The following is a 17,687-nucleotide window of genomic DNA, read 5'->3' as shown; positions in this document are numbered from 1 at the left end:
TTTATGTCTTTTCTCCCTATTTACATTGTAAACTCTTTGAAAGCAAGGTATAGAATACCTTGCAAAATGCTAATGCACATAGTAGGTGTTTGGTGGCTTTTTTTTTTTTTTTTTTTTTTAAATAATACGGGGTCTCCTTATTTTACCCAGGAGATGGGTCTAGTACCAAAACTGATCAGCACAGAAACTTTATCCTGCTCTATTTGGTTGAGCTGAGATTATTTGCCCCTCTTTAGGCATCCTGGTAGTTCTCTTTTTCTATGATTAACCATATTGGTGCCAGACTTAGTGTACACAGTCTCCTGTCGCTCAGAACTCCCAAGCTAAGTGATCCAGCATCCTTAGTCTCCCTGGACTCAGGAACTTCAGGCATGTACTATCACACTTGGATCAGCATCATTTTTTTTTATTAATATTGGGTTTTTGAACTTTTTCAAAGGAAGAGATAAAAAAAGTACTTAAAATTCACTTTAAATTATAAAACCCTAAAAAGACTTCTCATGCTGCTAAATGAAGGGTATGGGTATGCTTCTTTCTGAGAAGATATAAATCTGTTAATATTTTGATTAGTATAGAGAAGTTGCTCATAGAAATATGATTTTATTCTAAATTTTAGTAGAAACAATTTAGTAGAAATAAAATATCTTTATTAATTAATAAATATTTATTAATTTTCTTCTGAATTGTGATTAGTGCTCAATGGGCCATTTTCAGTTCAATTCAACAGACATTAAGTACTGGCTAGCTATAGTGCAGAGTGAGATGGAATAGAGGGGCTTAATTATTTTGCTGTGCTGATGAACAAGTCATGTAATGATTGCCCAGGCACTTCTCTAAGATTGTTTATAAGCATTAAAGGGAACACCAGGAGTTGTCCTCATTGATGAAGTCACAGGTCTGAACATCCCTCAGAATATGCTTTTGGAAGGAATTATAAAAATTGGAAGAGGTTGGAGGTAATAAGTAAACTGGAAAAAAAGTTATAGTAACTAGGGTAGAAGCATTAGAATAGGTAAAGGAAAATTGACTTTTGGTCAAAAGTTAGCTTCTGTATCCATGTTTTTTTTTTAAATACATTTTTATTGATCATTTTTACATCACATTTATTTTCTCTTGCATTCCTTTTCCATCACAGCGTCCTCTCTTATAATTATTATTTTTAAGGAAAAAAAGAATACTATTTTAAAAAATCTGACATATTAATTGCTTCATGGATGTTCTTTTCCCCCATCCTTTACCTTTCCATATTGGTGCCAGATTTAATGCATACAGCCTCCTGTTGCTCAGAACTCGCAAGCTTAAGTGATCCAGCATCCTTAGTCTCCCTGGTCTCAGGGATTCCAGGCATATACTATCACACTTGGATCAATGTCATTTTTTTTTATTAATATTGGATTTTTGAACTAAATATTTTAGTGTATGTGTCAGCTTTCTTCATATCAATAGTGACTTTGGGATAAAAGCCCAGGAATGGAATCTCTAGGTCAGAGGTTATGGATGTTTTAGTCACTTAATTTGTATAATTCCACATTGCTTTCTGAAATAGTTGAACCATTTCTCACAGCCCTAACAGCAATACTTTAGTGTGCCTCTCTCTTCATATCCTTTCCAACATTGACTATTTTTGTCATATTTCATCATGCTAGTTTGCTAGATATGAGATAAAACCTCAGAGTTGGTTTGACTTGCATTTCTCTGACTGTTGGTCATTTCAAGCATTCTCATGTGTGGTTAATATCTACTTACTACTACATCTTATACAAGTTCTTTTTTGAGAGCTGTTTGTTCATATCCTTTGACTACTTATTTATTGGGAATTTGAGCTTTATAATTCTGATTGATTTTATAATTTAGAGCAGTCCTCTACAAGAAAAAATTAATTTTTGTGCTATATAATAATATAGTTATATTTGTTTTAGTGCTCATTTCATTTAATTTCTTTCTCTCATTTTTTTTTTCCTAGAGAACCTTTACCCACTATGTTCAGTATGTTGCATCCACTGGATGAAATAACCCCTGTTGTTTGTAAATCTGGAGGTAAGTGGATTTTATGCCTGTACATTGAGTTAAAGTGATTCATTAAAACTACAGTTTTACAATAAATTTTGTTTTTAAAATATATTAAAAGCAGTCATTTTTATGTGATAAAGTTCGGGATATGTACTTACGTGCCTCAAAACCTTTGTAGTATTTTAATGTGCTTTAATAGATGGTTTCCTGAGCTTTTGGCCAGAAAAATTTATTACCTTGTGCCCAGCTTTCTATTGATAATATCTGAACAATATCTGAATTTAGCTAGTTCTTAATTTGTTCTTTCTTTGATTTTGCAATCTAATTAGATTGTTTTTGCATGGTAAAAACTATATATTTTTTTCGACTGCTATCTTATCCTTGTAGAGTCTTCATCCCCAGTGAGGCATCATAGTAGAACTATAGTCAAATATTAAATACTATTAGAATGTTAATTTTTGAATCTACGATTAGGCCCTTCCTCATGAGTAGACCATAAATTAATGATTGGTTGGTTAACAAACCTGAGAATCTCTAGAAACCAATAGAATAAAAGTTGGTAGTTTTCTTGAATAGATATTAGTAATATCATGAAATTAAGGACAAAAATAAGATGTTAAACTTTCAGCTTATACTTTGGAAACATGCTATCCTCCTTTATTTTCCAGTTTTCTCATTCCCCCTCCTCCCTTTGGGCTTAGACTTTTGTTCTTCCATGTCTCTCTAGATATTTATATCTAAAATTTTTAATGTAAAATTTAAAACATAGACTTGAAATTCTATAAAGATATGAAGAAAGATTTTGTAATAACAATACAAAAAATTAATTAAGGTCACAAGGATAGATTTAGTTAATTTTTTAAAGTTATTATCTTGTAGTACTTGATACTTCTTCAGTTCACTTGTTTTGATTCATACATTTATTTTTGTACATGTCATTTCTTTTGACTAGATTATTAGCTCCTTGAGGGAAATATCAATGACTTATTTATTTTTATATCACCAACACAGATATGTGTATAGTGGGCAGTTAGTAAACGTTGAATGAATAAATGAGTGACTCTTTAAAGAAGTTGTTGACATTTGTGATCTGACAGTCATATTCCATTATTTTCCTGTTACTTAATTTGTTCATATACTAGATGTAGGGCAGGAGTGCTGGACTGATCCTGTAGAGGCCAGCCTACTGACAGAAGGAATTAGTAAATAGAGATGGCCCAATTGGCAGAACATTGGGAGCAGCTGGAAATTATGAAAATTCATTAAGTAGATTTAAGGGAATTTTTTTTTTTTTTTGGCTGAGGCAATTGGGGTTAAGTGACTTGCCCAGGGTCACACAACTAGGAAGTGTTAAGCATCTAAGACCAGATTTGAACTCGGGTCCTCCTGACTTCAGAGCTGGTGCTCTATCCACTGCGCCACCTAGCTGCCCTGGAAATTGTTTTTAATCAGTGACTGTGGAATATCTAGGTCACTAGTATAGATTTTGGAATTTTTATCTGTTATAAATGAGGACAGACTGTTCAATTTTCAATCCAACTTTAGTTAGGGAGATCATAATCTGTACAGTAGTAGGGATACATGTACATTTAGAAGAGACAAAAATGCAAGAAGGCTAGTAACGAAACCTGTGGCACACAAATGCATGAAGATAATATGTGAGGAGACAAATTAGACTTCAGAAATATCACGAAGAATTGTTGGGATGAGACCTATGATGGCAATATGGCCCTTAGTCAAAAGAAACAGAGTAGATTAAAAGGAGTGAGAGTAGACTAACACTGAATTTTAAGAATGTAGTTTCATGTAAAGAAATAATAGAACAGAGTGGGGAAAGAATAGTGGAAATCATTTGGATAAAGATAGGAGAGGCAAACATAGAAACAACATAAGTCATTATTCTATATATTCTATTAAAGGTGAAATAGATGAGAATTTTGGGAAATGGAACTTGAACCTGGCACAGTTATGATATAGGGAAATTTCAATTATTTGGACATCCTTCAAACTCCATTTTTGATTAAAAAAACATTTTATTTTTATTTATTTATTTTTTAATTATAGCTTTTTATTTACAAGATATATGCATGGGTAATTTTTCAGCATTGACAGTTGCAAAATCTTTTATTCCAGTTTTTCCCCTCCTTCCCCCCACTCCCTCTCCCAGATAGCAAGTAGACCAATACATGTTAAATGTGTTAAAGTATATAAAACAAAGCCATTTTAAAGATATGACATAAATATTTTTTGTACATGTAGTTCCTTTTCTTCTTTTTCTGAAGTATATGCCTAGAACGTAAAAAAAAAAAAAAAAAGTTTGTCATGGTTTAGTTCCTTAAGATTGCTGATTCATATTTACATTTTTGTGTTTCCCTTGACTTTTCTGTTTGTTTTTCAAAGTTTCTATGCAGCTTTTATCTTTTTGTCATGAATACTTGGAAACCTTCTATTTCATTAAAGGTTCATTTTTACTCCCTGTAGATTGATACTCAATTAAGTAAATAAGGTAGTTCTGATTGTTTATCTTTTACTTTTTGATATATTGTATTCTAAGGCTCTTTATTATTTTGTAGTAGTAGCTGCTAAATCCTGTGTGATCCTGACTGTAGCTTCTCAGTATTTGAATTGTTTCTGGTTGCTTGCAGTATTTTTTCTTTGAAGTGGAACTTATGAATTTTGGCTGTACTGTTTCTGAGAGATTTTGTTTCAGAGTTTCTTTCAGGAGATCACTGGTAAATTCTATTTTCTTTTTGCTCTCTGGTATTAAGAGATCTGGGCAATTATATTTTATGAATTTTTTCTGAAATATGTAGTTTCATATTTTGATTATGGATTTTTTTGGAAAACGTTAGAAATTCTAGTGGAAATGTGAGATAAAGTTCAACTTTTTCTCCTTTCTCCTTTGTTTTATGAAAGAAATGTGAATTTTAAAGAAGACGATTGGAAAAGAAATGAGAATAGTAGGGGAACAATGGAAAAGAAATGAAAGCTTTGGAACAATATTACTCAAGCAACAGACTTGTTGAAAATTATGGATCAAAAAAGTTAATCACTCACTACATGAGAAAAGAAATATAATTTAAAAATATTCAGGAAAAGTGTAAGGATTCATATTTTTAAAATTCATGTAGAAAATAGATCAAAAAGATCATTTAAGAATCATTAAATGATATAAAAGCCATAATCAAAATATGAGTCTACATATGTTTTAAGAAATCATAAAATAAATTGTCCAGATGTTTCCTTGAGGCTTTTCTTATATAAAAGAGCAGTAAATAGAGCTCTGGGCCTGGATTCAGGAAAATTCATCTTTGTGAGTTCAAATCTGACCTCAAACAGTTCCTGCCTGTGTGACTTTGGCCAGGTCATTTAACCCTGTTTGGCTCAGTTTCCTCTTCTATGGGAACTACAGAAGGAAATGTCAAACCACTTCTGTATCTTTGCCAAAAAAATTCCAAATGGGCTTATGAAGACTCAGACAAGACTGAAAAATGACAACATTTCTTATGTAAATTTTGGAATCCTTTTCTTTTTCTGAATTTACATCTTGTTGTTTCCTGTCACCATAATAGCACTTTATGGTGGGATTCTTTTTTGTTTGCTCATTCTTCCAGCTTAGGTATAACTTTGTACTTTGTATTAGGGATAGTTTGGTTACACAGCTGTTGACTTCTGGACTATTTACTTAGTGTCACTCAGCATGGGGTAGTGAGCAATAGAGCTACATGTTGATAACTTTTTCTACTCTTTGGCATGTCTATGCCAGATATGGCAACTCTTCTTGCCCAGGTGTACAGCCATAGACAAGTCTTCATTCAGTCCCTGAATTAGAATGTGTAGAGTATTTTGTAGAATGTGTAGAACTGTGCAGCGTATTCCTGGCTTAGGCCTGTCTCTCATGACTGAAAATCTCTCTTGTTCTCTTTATTGATATGAGATGGAAAAATACTTCATATAATTTTTTTCTTGGAATTTCCTAATCAGGATTATATTTGTTGTATTTACTAGATTTTGTGAAATAGTTGTCAGGAAGATAACTGGGTTTGGCTCTTCCATAAAAGAGTTATTTCTTGCTTTACATTAGTAACAGTTTTATCCATCAAATGGTGGAAGAATCAATCAAGTGAAATTATTTTCTGCATCAGATTCTTGTTGAAATTATATCCTGAATCATTCTTATTAAACATGGAAAATCTGGTTTCTAAAGTGGATGGAAATGAAGAGAACATTAATTTGAAGAGACTATCCCATCTTGGAATTTGCAATAGAAAGGGGGAACAAAATTGGAAATAATTTATTTTTTCTTCTGAGTTTTAGGGTGCATACGTCAAAAGATTCACAGATAAGATAAGTAAGATTTTACAAACTCATGTAGGGAAATTCAATCAGTCCAGAAGAGAGAGGAAACTTTGGAGGAAGAAATTCTTTAGAAACATTTATGATTAAAATAAAAATGGTGAATTGATCAAAGTAGTTCTTAACCTAGGATTCCACAGATAAATTTTAGGCTGTTTGTTGACTTGAATAAGAACAAATTTAAGGCTTTATCTCACTTATTTTCTTACTTTACTTTATTATTTTCTTTATGAATTAAAAAAAAATTTTAGAAGGGGTTTTTAGATTTTACCAGCTGTGAAGTGGTTCATGACACAAAAAAGTTTTAAGAATCTCTTACCTAAATAGAAATTGTGTTTGCCAGAAAATTTGCCGACCAATTTAAGTTTTGAAAAGACTTAGAAGATATAGAAGCAAGACTAAATAATGAACTATGGATTTTAAAGCATGAAATGGCCCTAGAAGAATGGTGTCAGACTTTCTTAAGCCTGGAAACAGTAGATGAGAAAGTAGTCAAGGTAGAAAAGGAACACAATTTAATAAAATATAATTTTGGGTGAAAAAGTTATATTGGGGAGAAGATGAGCATTAAAGAAGAAACTATCCTGATCTTTAGAAATGGGAGGGATGATAATTGGTGAGGAGGCAGAATAATTTAATAATTAATTTGTTTCTGTTCTCCCAATCTTAAAGATTTTGGAACTAGAAAGAACAGAAGAACAATGATTAATTGGGAATTAATATTCAGGGTAAGTTAGGAAATTTAATGTCACTTGGACCAGAAGGATTATATACAAAAGAACTGGTATATTGTTGCACTGTTGGCACTGATCTCTTGAAAGGTGTTCATAATTTGTCAATTACTGGGCTAGAACATCAGACCAAATCTAGTAAGATGAATTTTGATAGAAGTTAATGTCAAGTGTCTCATTTGAATTTTAAAAAATCAATTTTGTATTTACAAAATGGAGGAAATGTGGCTAAAAGTAGCAATTTGTCTGAAAAAGATCTGAGGTTTTTTTTTAGTGCATTATTGGGTCAGTATGAGTCAATGTGATCTGGCTTTAGAAAACCAATGTAATTATAGGTTACCATTAAAAAGGGAGAGGGCAGGAAGTATTGGAGAAATATTAGTCTTGCTGTATTATTGTGCTGTATAATCAAGTCAACATATATTTATTAAGCAACTACTGTGTGCCAAGGCTATGCTGTGTGCTTGATCTACAAAAGAGGGTTGTTCTCAAGGATTTCACAGTCAAGTGAGGAAAATGACCTACTATAAAAGGTCATTTTCTAATAACTATGTACATATGAGATACATACACGATAAGTTGATAATAATATTATGACATTATCATTAAAGAGAATTGTGAAGCTTCTTGTAGTAGTGTGAATTTTATCTGGGACCTGAAAGAAGCTATGAGACAGAGATGAGAATGGAAAGAATTCCAGGCATGGGGGGATAGTCCATAAAAAAATTTCCCAGTTGAGGGAAAGAATATAATGTGTGAGGAACAGCCAGGAATCCACTATCAATGGTCTAGAGAGTATTCCTACATTTTTTTAAGTATTTGAAAACATTATTCTGAAAAGGGTTCCAAAGGCTTTCTGGTATTTAGTAAGCACTTAATAAATGTTTGTTGATTGTTTCACTAGACTATCAAAGGGTAATCTATAACACACACACACACACACACACACACACACACACACAAAAGATTTAAGAACTCCTCATTTGGACCATAGTGTGCATAAAGGGAAATAATTTGTATGGATGTAATAAGGTAAGATAGTCTGGGACAAAATTTTAACAAGCTTTCAGTATTGGAGGAGTTTATATTTGGCCATTGGAGTTTGATAAAGGAATGACATAATCAGACTTTTACTTGATGAAGATCACTTTGATAATTGTGGGGAGAGACTGGAAACAAGGAAACCAATTAGGAGGCTATTGAGAAATGATCAAAGTTTGAATAATGGCTATGTCAGGAAATGACATGAAAGAGGGCCTTTCAACTGCCTATTTACATGGGAAGAATGAGAAAAAGTTGCTGAGAATGACACTGAGGTAGTGAACTTGAGTAATTAGAAGAATAAGGGTGAGTTCAGTAGAAATGAGAAGTTTGGAAGAGAGTGGATTTTTGAGATAGATAATATGTTCAGTTTGAGATCTGCTGAGTTTCAGATACTCCCTGAAGCTTTTTGTAATTCTGACATTCAAGTAAGAGTGTTAAAAATAAAGGATAAAGTATGCACTAAATTTTTAAAATTTTATATTGTATATTCCTTGCCCCAATTTTCTTTGTATTTTATGTGTTTTTAATGTTAAATCTTGATTCTTAGAAAATAGGGCTCCCATCTCTTTTAGTCAAGTATCTTATTGGTGACTGATTTTTAGTTGAACCTTTATTTTCATTATTATTGCTCTTTTTACTCTAGGTCTTTTTGGAACATCAAGGGTACAGTATGTTGCTGATAGTGCAATGAAAATTGTTTTTCTAAATGCTGACCCTTCTATCATAATGACATATGATGCTATTCAGGGTTTACATTCTCTCTGGATTCTGCGCAGAGTGAAACCTGAGGTAAGAAAACAAAAGTAAGTCAATGTTTGCCCAATTCAAAGTATTACAAATCCTTGTTCCCTGCTTATATTAAAGGAATGTAAGAAATATTTTTTTCTGACACATATTGCACAGCTGTGTGTTTAATAGTAGCTGACATATATATAGTACTTTAAATTTTGTAAAACACTTTTTATACTATTTCTTTTAATCCTTATAACACTTTGAGATAGCATTGTTAGGTGTGATCTCATAGCTAGTCAGTGTCAGAGGTAGAATTCAGGTCTTTTAGGTTCCAAGTATGTCATTGACTCCACTGTGACATGCTGCCTTTCCAAAAAAAATGTAGTCTGGGAGTCAGGAGACCTGAGTTCAAGTTTTATTTCTATCACTTTTTAGCCATATGACCTGTAGCAAATCAAAAAAAAAGATGGTGGTGGGGAAATAGTAGTATAAAATAAAAATTATTTAATTCTGAGATTAATTATTAATAAATGTTATATACAAAAGAAAAATACTCAAAAAGTCATTCTCATTACAAAAGTTAGTCTCATTATTGAGAAATTGCTGTTACAGTATAATTATTTTCTTTTCTTTTTCCTTTTTAAATTAAGGAACAAAATGTGGTTTTAAAGTTCTCAGAGCAAGGGGGTACTCCACAGCATGTGGCTACCAGCAGTTCCCTTACTGCCCATCTCAGAAGTTTCTCAAAAGGAGATTCACCTGTAACTTCACCTTTTCAGAATTATTCTTCCATTCACAGTCAGAGTCGGTCAACATCCTCACCCAGTTTACATTCTCGTTCACCTTCTATTTCTAATATGGCAGCTCTTAGGTAAGTACTAATGGTGGTTGTGCTAAATGACTTTCAAGTTCCAGGGAAAATATATAGTGTAAAATTAGGAACTTTGCTGTTGTTATACAATTTCAAAATTTTGCTGCAATGAAATACTTAGAATTAGTAAATAGGTAGTTTGTCTTTTATTTTAATTTACTTCCAGATTTATTCTGTCACTTTATTAAATCCTTTTTAGAAACTTTTTGTTTTCTCCCTAGTAGCCTTAATTTATATCATTAGGGGCAGTATGCTGATTAGCTACTGTTTTAGTAGTTCTTCATTGTTTGACATATTTTGAAATTTTCTGGTTTTATTCCTTTTTTATTTGCAAATGTAGAAATGTGGTAGATTACATGATCATAATTCAAACCAGGGTAAGTTATTTTGATTGTAGAATTAGTTAGCTTGCTAATAAAAGCTGAAAATAAAACTTCCCCAGCAATAGTTAAATGCTTTGTTGTATATTTAAGTTGGTTCCGGGAAGTACTAGCATGCTATTTTTAATACATTATTCTCAGAATATCCTAATCCTAGAATGTTACTATGTGTGTTTTTTAACTTTATGTTGATATTCCTTTATTGCTGCTGATATTCTGTATTTGGTTTTGCAGTCGTTCTCATTCTCCTGCCTTAGGAGTACACTCATTCTCAGGGGTGCAGAGATTCAACTTTTCAAGCCATAATCAGTCTCCAAAGAGGCAGAGTGTTTCTCATTCTCCAAACAGCACTTCTAATGACTCCTTTCTTGCACCAGAAATGGAGCCAATTGTTCCAGAACTTTGTATTGACCACTTATGGACAGAAGCAATTACCACTACGAGGTTTGTAGTGTACATTTTCAGTCTTTTCAGGAAAAAGCATTGATATTTGAAATAGTGTTTCATTGCCTAGAGAGTAGTTTTCTGTTTTACATTAATGACCTGTTTTTAATACATATATATACGTGCATACATATATACATAATGTGCATGCATATATATATATGAATAGGCTGGGTAGAAGGAGTGTGTCGTGCTCAGAGCAAGAAAATGGGGCTATAGGAATGTGACTGAAAATAGCCATATTAATATGTGGAGACTTGATTATAACCAGGATGAAAGTGATTGAAACAGTAGCCTCTTATTTTGGACAAAGGTTCTTAGCTTTTTTTTTTTTTTAATGAAATAGTCTTCTTTGGCAGTCTGATGAAGACCATGGATGCCTTCTCAAAATAATATTTTTAAATAATTGAAAAATATGCTAAATTTTAATTAGAAATCAGTGAAAATTAAGATAAAAAATTTCCCCCTTTCCAAGTTAACTTCTTAAACTTGAGTGCCATGAAATCCATCCATAGACCCCCATAAAATATATTGGCTAAGAGGAAGTATTTGCAGTTGTTAAAGAAAATAGATGTAGCCAAGTTATTTTTTGGGAGAACCTGGTAAGAAAAGGGGGAAAGGGAGTTAAAAGAGCAGTTGAATACAAGAGACAGGTTTTAGTTTCAAGACTGTGTAAGATGCTATCTTCTATCCCCCATTAAGATAATTTGAAGAATATGATTTACAGTTTGGTAAATTATACTTGTCAATTTGTGTCGTATAAAAGAACCTATCTTTACCTGACTTTGAAAATTTAAAATGTGTTTAATGAAAATGCGAGTAGAAATCCTATTTTGCCATATCAGAGTTCTTTGATCCAAATTTAACCCTCCCCCATTTCTTGTTGAATATTTTTCTTACATATTTTAACAATGGTTTGAACCAAACCACAGTGCTGACAATTGTTCTTTTTTTTTTCTTTTCAACATTTTTAGAGAGAAAAATTCTCCAGCTTCAAAAGTATTTATTACATCTGACCTCTGTGGCCAGAAGTTTTTGTGTTTTTTAGTAGAATCCCAACTACAGCTTCGGTAAGTGTATGGATATGCCTATATATGTGTATTTTAAGTTTTTATAGAAATGACTGGTATTTCTGCACAGATATTGACAAAAAAATTCCAAATTAGAAAGAAGATGGATAAAATCTATAAATTTACAAATTTTGGAAATCATTGCACTGATATAATCTGTTGATTCCTGAACCAGATGACCTAAGGTTTAAACCTGACTCTAACTCTGAATAAATAGATTTTGTTATTTAGGCCGATCCCTTGACCTTTGTGAATCTTCCTCAATTGGAAATTTGGGAGGGGGGTGTTAAGAATTTTTCCAAAGTTCCTTTTAGTTTTAGAAGTCTATAAATCCCTAACAAACATTTGTGGGTGTGAATTTTAAGGAAAATACAGAACATATCATCATAAAAAGTCTGAAATTCTCTCTCCCAGTTGTTTAAAAAATCCAATTTTTATAAAAACTTCTCCTGTTAGTATTGTTTATTGAAAGGCTTAGAGGCTGCAATGAAGGGAACACTGCATCAAGTTAGACTTGGATTCTAGTTCAGAATCTTCTGCGTACACATAAGCACATTCATACTCCTATAGTTTGGGTGATGCTTTTAAGTTTTCAAATAATCTTCCAACACATTATTTTATATGTTTCTCATAAGAAGCCTGTGAAATAGGTTTAGTCAACAGATGGTATTTCTAGTTTCCTCAGGGCTTTTAAATGACCTGGCCATCATAATTCACCTTAGTATTAGAATTAGATCAGAATCCAAGCCCTTTCCTATTCTTGTATTTCATCAACAAAATGTCTTAGCTTCTGAACTGAATAACTTAATCTTTTGAGATTAATTAGTCAATAAACATTAAGAGATTACTATGTACCAGGGTTTGAGCTAATATGTTTGTATGTATCCTCACATAATGAGCATAAGAAAAAGGCAAAGGACAATTTCTGACTTTAAGGAACTTATTACAAATAAGCTACGTATGGGATAAATAGGAAATAATTGACAGAAGGAAGGCATGAAAATTAAGCAATTGGGAAAGGCTTCATATAGAAGGCGGGCTTTTGAATTAGAGCTTAAAAGAAGCTACTGTAGCCAGTAGGTGGAGTTAAACTTGCATGGGCAACACCAGCCATAGGGGACAGCCAGAGAATATACCAAGAGCCAAGATTCAGTTTCAGAGTTTTGTATTAGAAAATTTTAAACATTTCCTATAATTCTTGTAAGGATAAGGTAGCAAGTCTTTAGTTCCCATCTCTACTGTTCTCATAGGGCCTTGAAAATGATAGATATAACCTTGTCATTTGTGCCCCTAATTTCATTTTTTTCTTGGTCTTTGTTGTCTGAAATTTCTACATTTATCATCTAGGCTTATTTTGTTAAAAATGTTTTATTGTGACCTAGAAAACCATTAACATTTCCATAGACAAAGAAGACCAGAAAATAGGAATTATGCATGAAATTCTAAATAAATTGTAAATTCTAAATGTTTCTTTTGAATTTAATGTGGTAGTACTACTATTGCCCTGCTTATAGTCCCTCTCTGAAACAGTGTCCTATGTTTATTTAACTCGTGTTAAATATGTTCTGGTCTGTTTATTTAACAATGTCTTAACAGTTTTTTCTTTTTTAGTAGCATTTTCATCATTAATCCCAACTTTTCCCATTCCCTCACATATGTGTATATGTATATGTGTGTGTGTGTGTGTGTGTGTATACATAGTTGTTCTAACCACATTGATCTTGTTTGTATGAAGGCATTTCAGTTTTATTTCACCGAAGTTGTGCTTCTTATCTCTTGTGATTCTCTTTCCCTTGTTTTCTCATGAATCATTCCCATCTTATAAGAAGTATCTATTCCTTTTCTTTTCATTTGTTGATAATAGGATCTTTTGCATCTAGTATAAATAACTTTTTGTGGTATTTGATATGAGATATTGGTGTAAGCCTCAGTTCTTAAAGACTGCTTTCTGATTTTCACAGCAGTTTTTGTTAATTAGCATGTCCTTATCATTGTGTTTTGTTTCATTAGATTTATCAAACATTGCTTTGCTTCTGAATTTTCTGTACCTAACCTGTTCATGGATGAATTTTTTAAATCAATATCAAATCCATATGGTCATTATTGCTTTGTAACACTTAAGATCGGTAATTCTGGGTCCCCTTTCTTCTTGCTTTGTTTCATTATTTCTCTTGAAATTTCTGACTTTGTTCCTCTAGGTACATTTTATTATAATTCTGTCTAGGTCTCTATATAATAATAGCTAATATTAAGTTTTGCAGAGCATTGCACATATATAATCTCCTTTGATCCTACCAGTGACCTTGTGAGGTTGATGCTATTATTATCATCATTTTATAGATGAAGAAACAGTGATTTGCTCAGAGCTACTAAGTGTGGAAGGGTTTGAACTTAGTTCTTTAATTCCATGTTTTGCAGTACTTTTGAAAGGATCTGGGCTTATTTTAAACTGTTGTGCCTCCTACAGCTTCCATAAGAATAGTCTCTTAGAAAACCAGTATAGCTATTGTGAATTATTTATTTGTTATTTGAGAGTCAATTTGGACTTGAAGTAAAATACACTAGTTCTATGATTTCATTGGTGTGAGTACACCCTAAACTGATATACATCACAATTCCTCTATGTTGGCTAATGCTGCATGATTCTTGTTCATGTTTTCATGAAAGGGATGCTTGAGATTTAAAATGGCTAGTTTCATGAAGTATTATGACAACTTTCTTTGCTACACAAATCTGGAGGTACTGGACATAAAATAGGAAATTATATTTTAACAGTCAGGAAATGACTTCTTACTGACCCTGGGAGTTATTTCCAAAATGTCTTTCAGTATAATCAGGCCATCTTTTAGTAGCCAAATAGAAATTAATATAAAATTAATAAGAACAAAAATGAGAAGAAATACATTGTTTAATTAACTCATTTTAAATTAATCTTCTTAAATTATTGATTCTGAAAAAATGGAAAATAAATGGAAGAACAAATATTGGCATAGATTATAACAGTTCCCTAAAGACATTTAACTGATGTAAATCCCTTGTTCTAATGAGGACACTTAAATAGCCTAGAAGCCATTTCATCTAACATGTAAGATTTTATTTTTTTTTGCTGAGGCAATTGAGGTTAAGTGACTTGCCCAGGGTCACACAGCTAGAAAGTGTTAAGTGTCTGAGAGCATATTTGAACTCAGGTCTTCCTGACTTCAGGGCTGGTGCTCTATCCACTGTGACACCTAGTTGCCCCATACATCTTATTATTATTACTTTTTTTTTTTTGCAAAGATATACCAAGTCATAAACAAATAAAAGATGAACTTTAGTTTTATGTGGCTTATTCTTTTTCTACAAAATTATTACAGACAAGGAGGCGTAGGAGACTTAGAATTACATAAATATTAGAGCTTATAAACATTAACTTTGTCATTTCAAAATGGGAGATTCTTTGAGCAGCAAGAAGTTGGTATTATAATAACTGAACTATATTAATACTGATATTTTTGATACAAATGAAGTCAGAAGACAAAAGGAAGTTTGCAGGGAGTAGGTTAACTCATTGGTCCTTTGTAAATTAGGCAGAAGCAGACTTGGTTTCATCTATACATGTATATACCTATTTTAATGACTTCATTGCAAAGATAGGCAACAGTGATTTGTACAAATTATAATTGGAAAATATTGTCCAGGATAAAGAAAGAATGAAGGCTTATATTGATTAGCTTTATAATTTTATGTTAGGAGTAGTTTCTTTAAGAAAGGTAGTGGAAAACTTGAATGTGGTGAACAGCCAAGTCACATCAAAAAGCTATACTGACTTTAGAGAGAAAATTATTTTGTTATTAATGTCATATTTGTTTCTTGATTAATTATTTGTACATGGCTAATTTAAAGCTATAAAGCTATGGTTAAAACAGTGTTGACAATGCCAAATTAGAAGAAAAAAATGAAGATTAGAAGGTATTATGAGCAAGTTCAATAGATCTAGCTTGACCTACTTAAACAAGTTTTTATTTTTAAGCTTTTTATTTTTTAAAACATATGTGTGGACAGTTCTTTAACATTAGCCTTTGCAAAACTTTGTTTTCCAATTTTTGCTCCCTCCTCTACGTCCTTCCCTAGATGGCAATTAGTCCAATATATGTTAAACATGGTAGAAATATATGTTAAGTTCAATATATGCATACATATTTATACAATTATTGTGCTGCACACAAAAAATCAAATCAAACTAGTGAAAAAAAAAAAAGGCAGAATAAAATGCAAGCAAGCAACAATGAAGAGTGAGAATGCTGTGTTGTGGTCCATACTCAGTTTCCATGGTCCTCTCTCTGGGTGTAGATGGCTCTCTTCATTACTGGTTTGAATCATTTCATTGTTGAGGAGAGCCATGTTCATCAGAATTGATCATCATATAGTCTTATTGTTGCCATATATAATGATCTCCTGATTTTGCAAATGTCACTCAGCATCAGTTCACGTAAGTCTCTCCAGGCCTCTCTGAAATCATCCTGTTGGTCGTTTCTTACAGAAAATAATATTCCATAATATTCATATACTATAGCTTATTCAGCCAGTCACCAATTGATGGGCATCCACTCAGTTTCCAGTTTCTAGCCACTACAAGAGGGCTGCCACAAACAGTTTTGCACATGTGGGTCCCTTTCCCTTCTTTAAGATTTCTTTGGGACTTAATCCCAGTAGAAACGCTGCTGGATCAAAGGGTATATATAGTTTGATAACTTTTTGAGCATAGTTCCATATTGCTCTCCAGAATAGTTGGATCCATTCACAATTCCATCAACAATCAAACAAGTTTTTGATGTTGAAAAATGAGAAAGTTATAAAGGAAAAACACCACTACAGCTAACCACAATTTTCTATTTTAAACTTGTGTAGGAAGATCTCTCTGTCTCTCATACACACACACACACACACACTCTCTCTCTCTCTCTCTTTCTCTCTCTCTCTCTCTCTCTCTCTCTCTCTCTCTCTCACACAGAATTGTTTCCTGAAAGAGCAAAGAAAAACCAAACTAAACCTTATTTCCATGTTTGGTAAGATTACTAGATTGGTTGATTGAGTATTGCCTCAAGGTCAGCTTTGAAGAAGTTCTTCAACAGAATGTTCTACGACTCTTATTTTTTGGCCATATGCTATTTAACAACTTCTTTTGGAAAGGGTTTTGGTTTTTTTTTGCCTTTTTCTGTACTATTTTGATAGGTCTCCAAGATTTGTTATACATGTATTATCATTAAATATGATAAAAACCTATGATAGGTGCTGTTGTTCCCATTTTATGGATGGAGGAAATGAGACTGGCAGAGGTTGACCGACTTATCCAGAGTTATCCAACTGAGTGATTGAGGCAGATCTTCTGGGCTCCCAAGGGTATAGGACTATTTCCCGTTTCATGTGTCTCGATTTAGGGAGGAAAAAAAAAACACACACACACACACACACACACACACACACACACACAAAATGAGTTTTACAATTGAGGCTTAAAACCTGTGTTGTGGAACACCTTATTTATTTCTGAACTGGAATTTGTTTTCAAGAATTAATAGTACTTATTTAAATTGACCAACAAATAGTAATAAGCGGGTTAATACTTTGATCTCTTAACTTTTTTTGGGGGGGGGGGGAGGAAAGGAATTAGATGTGAGATGATAAGGAGGAGAGAGACAGAAAAGCTAAATGAAATGAGAAAAATACTCATCAATGCAAGTAAGATTACAACATAAACTATTTTGGAAACATATTTGGAAATATGTCTTCAGCATATTTAATGATATTTGGACTTCTCTCCTTCCTTTGCTTGATGTCACTGTTATTTGAAGGAAGAAATACATTTTTGTTGTCACTGAACTTATTGTAAAGCTTTCTTTTTTTTTAATTCCTTTTTTTAGCTGTGTAAAGTTTCAAGAGAGTAATGATAAAACCCAGCTGATCTTTGGTTCTGTCACTAACTTACAGGCAAAGGATGCAGCACCAGTAGAGGCAAGTAAAAAAAAAAAATTGAATGTTATCAGGCCTTTTTAAACTTTCATGATAA

General features: G+C 32.5%; 1 protein-coding gene across 1 annotated transcript in view; it reads left to right on the top strand.

Annotated features, from left to right (window-relative positions):
* The window catches only part of ANAPC1 (anaphase promoting complex subunit 1), a 141,768-nt gene that overhangs the window by 10,252 nt on the left and 113,829 nt on the right, over positions 1 to 17,687 (top strand). The window contains exons 7-12 of the mRNA XM_051975808.1: positions 1,964 to 2,037; positions 8,785 to 8,930; positions 9,524 to 9,744; positions 10,359 to 10,568; positions 11,543 to 11,638; positions 17,542 to 17,632. Coding sequence (XP_051831768.1) covers positions 1,964 to 2,037; positions 8,785 to 8,930; positions 9,524 to 9,744; positions 10,359 to 10,568; positions 11,543 to 11,638; positions 17,542 to 17,632 — 838 coding nt within the window. The remainder of the gene's footprint in view (positions 1 to 1,963; positions 2,038 to 8,784; positions 8,931 to 9,523; positions 9,745 to 10,358; positions 10,569 to 11,542; positions 11,639 to 17,541; positions 17,633 to 17,687) is intronic.

Source organism: Antechinus flavipes, chromosome 2, assembly GCF_016432865.1.
Source record: "Antechinus flavipes isolate AdamAnt ecotype Samford, QLD, Australia chromosome 2, AdamAnt_v2, whole genome shotgun sequence".
Lineage (NCBI taxonomy): Eukaryota > Metazoa > Chordata > Mammalia > Dasyuromorphia > Dasyuridae > Antechinus > Antechinus flavipes.
This window is presented reverse-complemented; position numbering and strand designations above follow the sequence as displayed.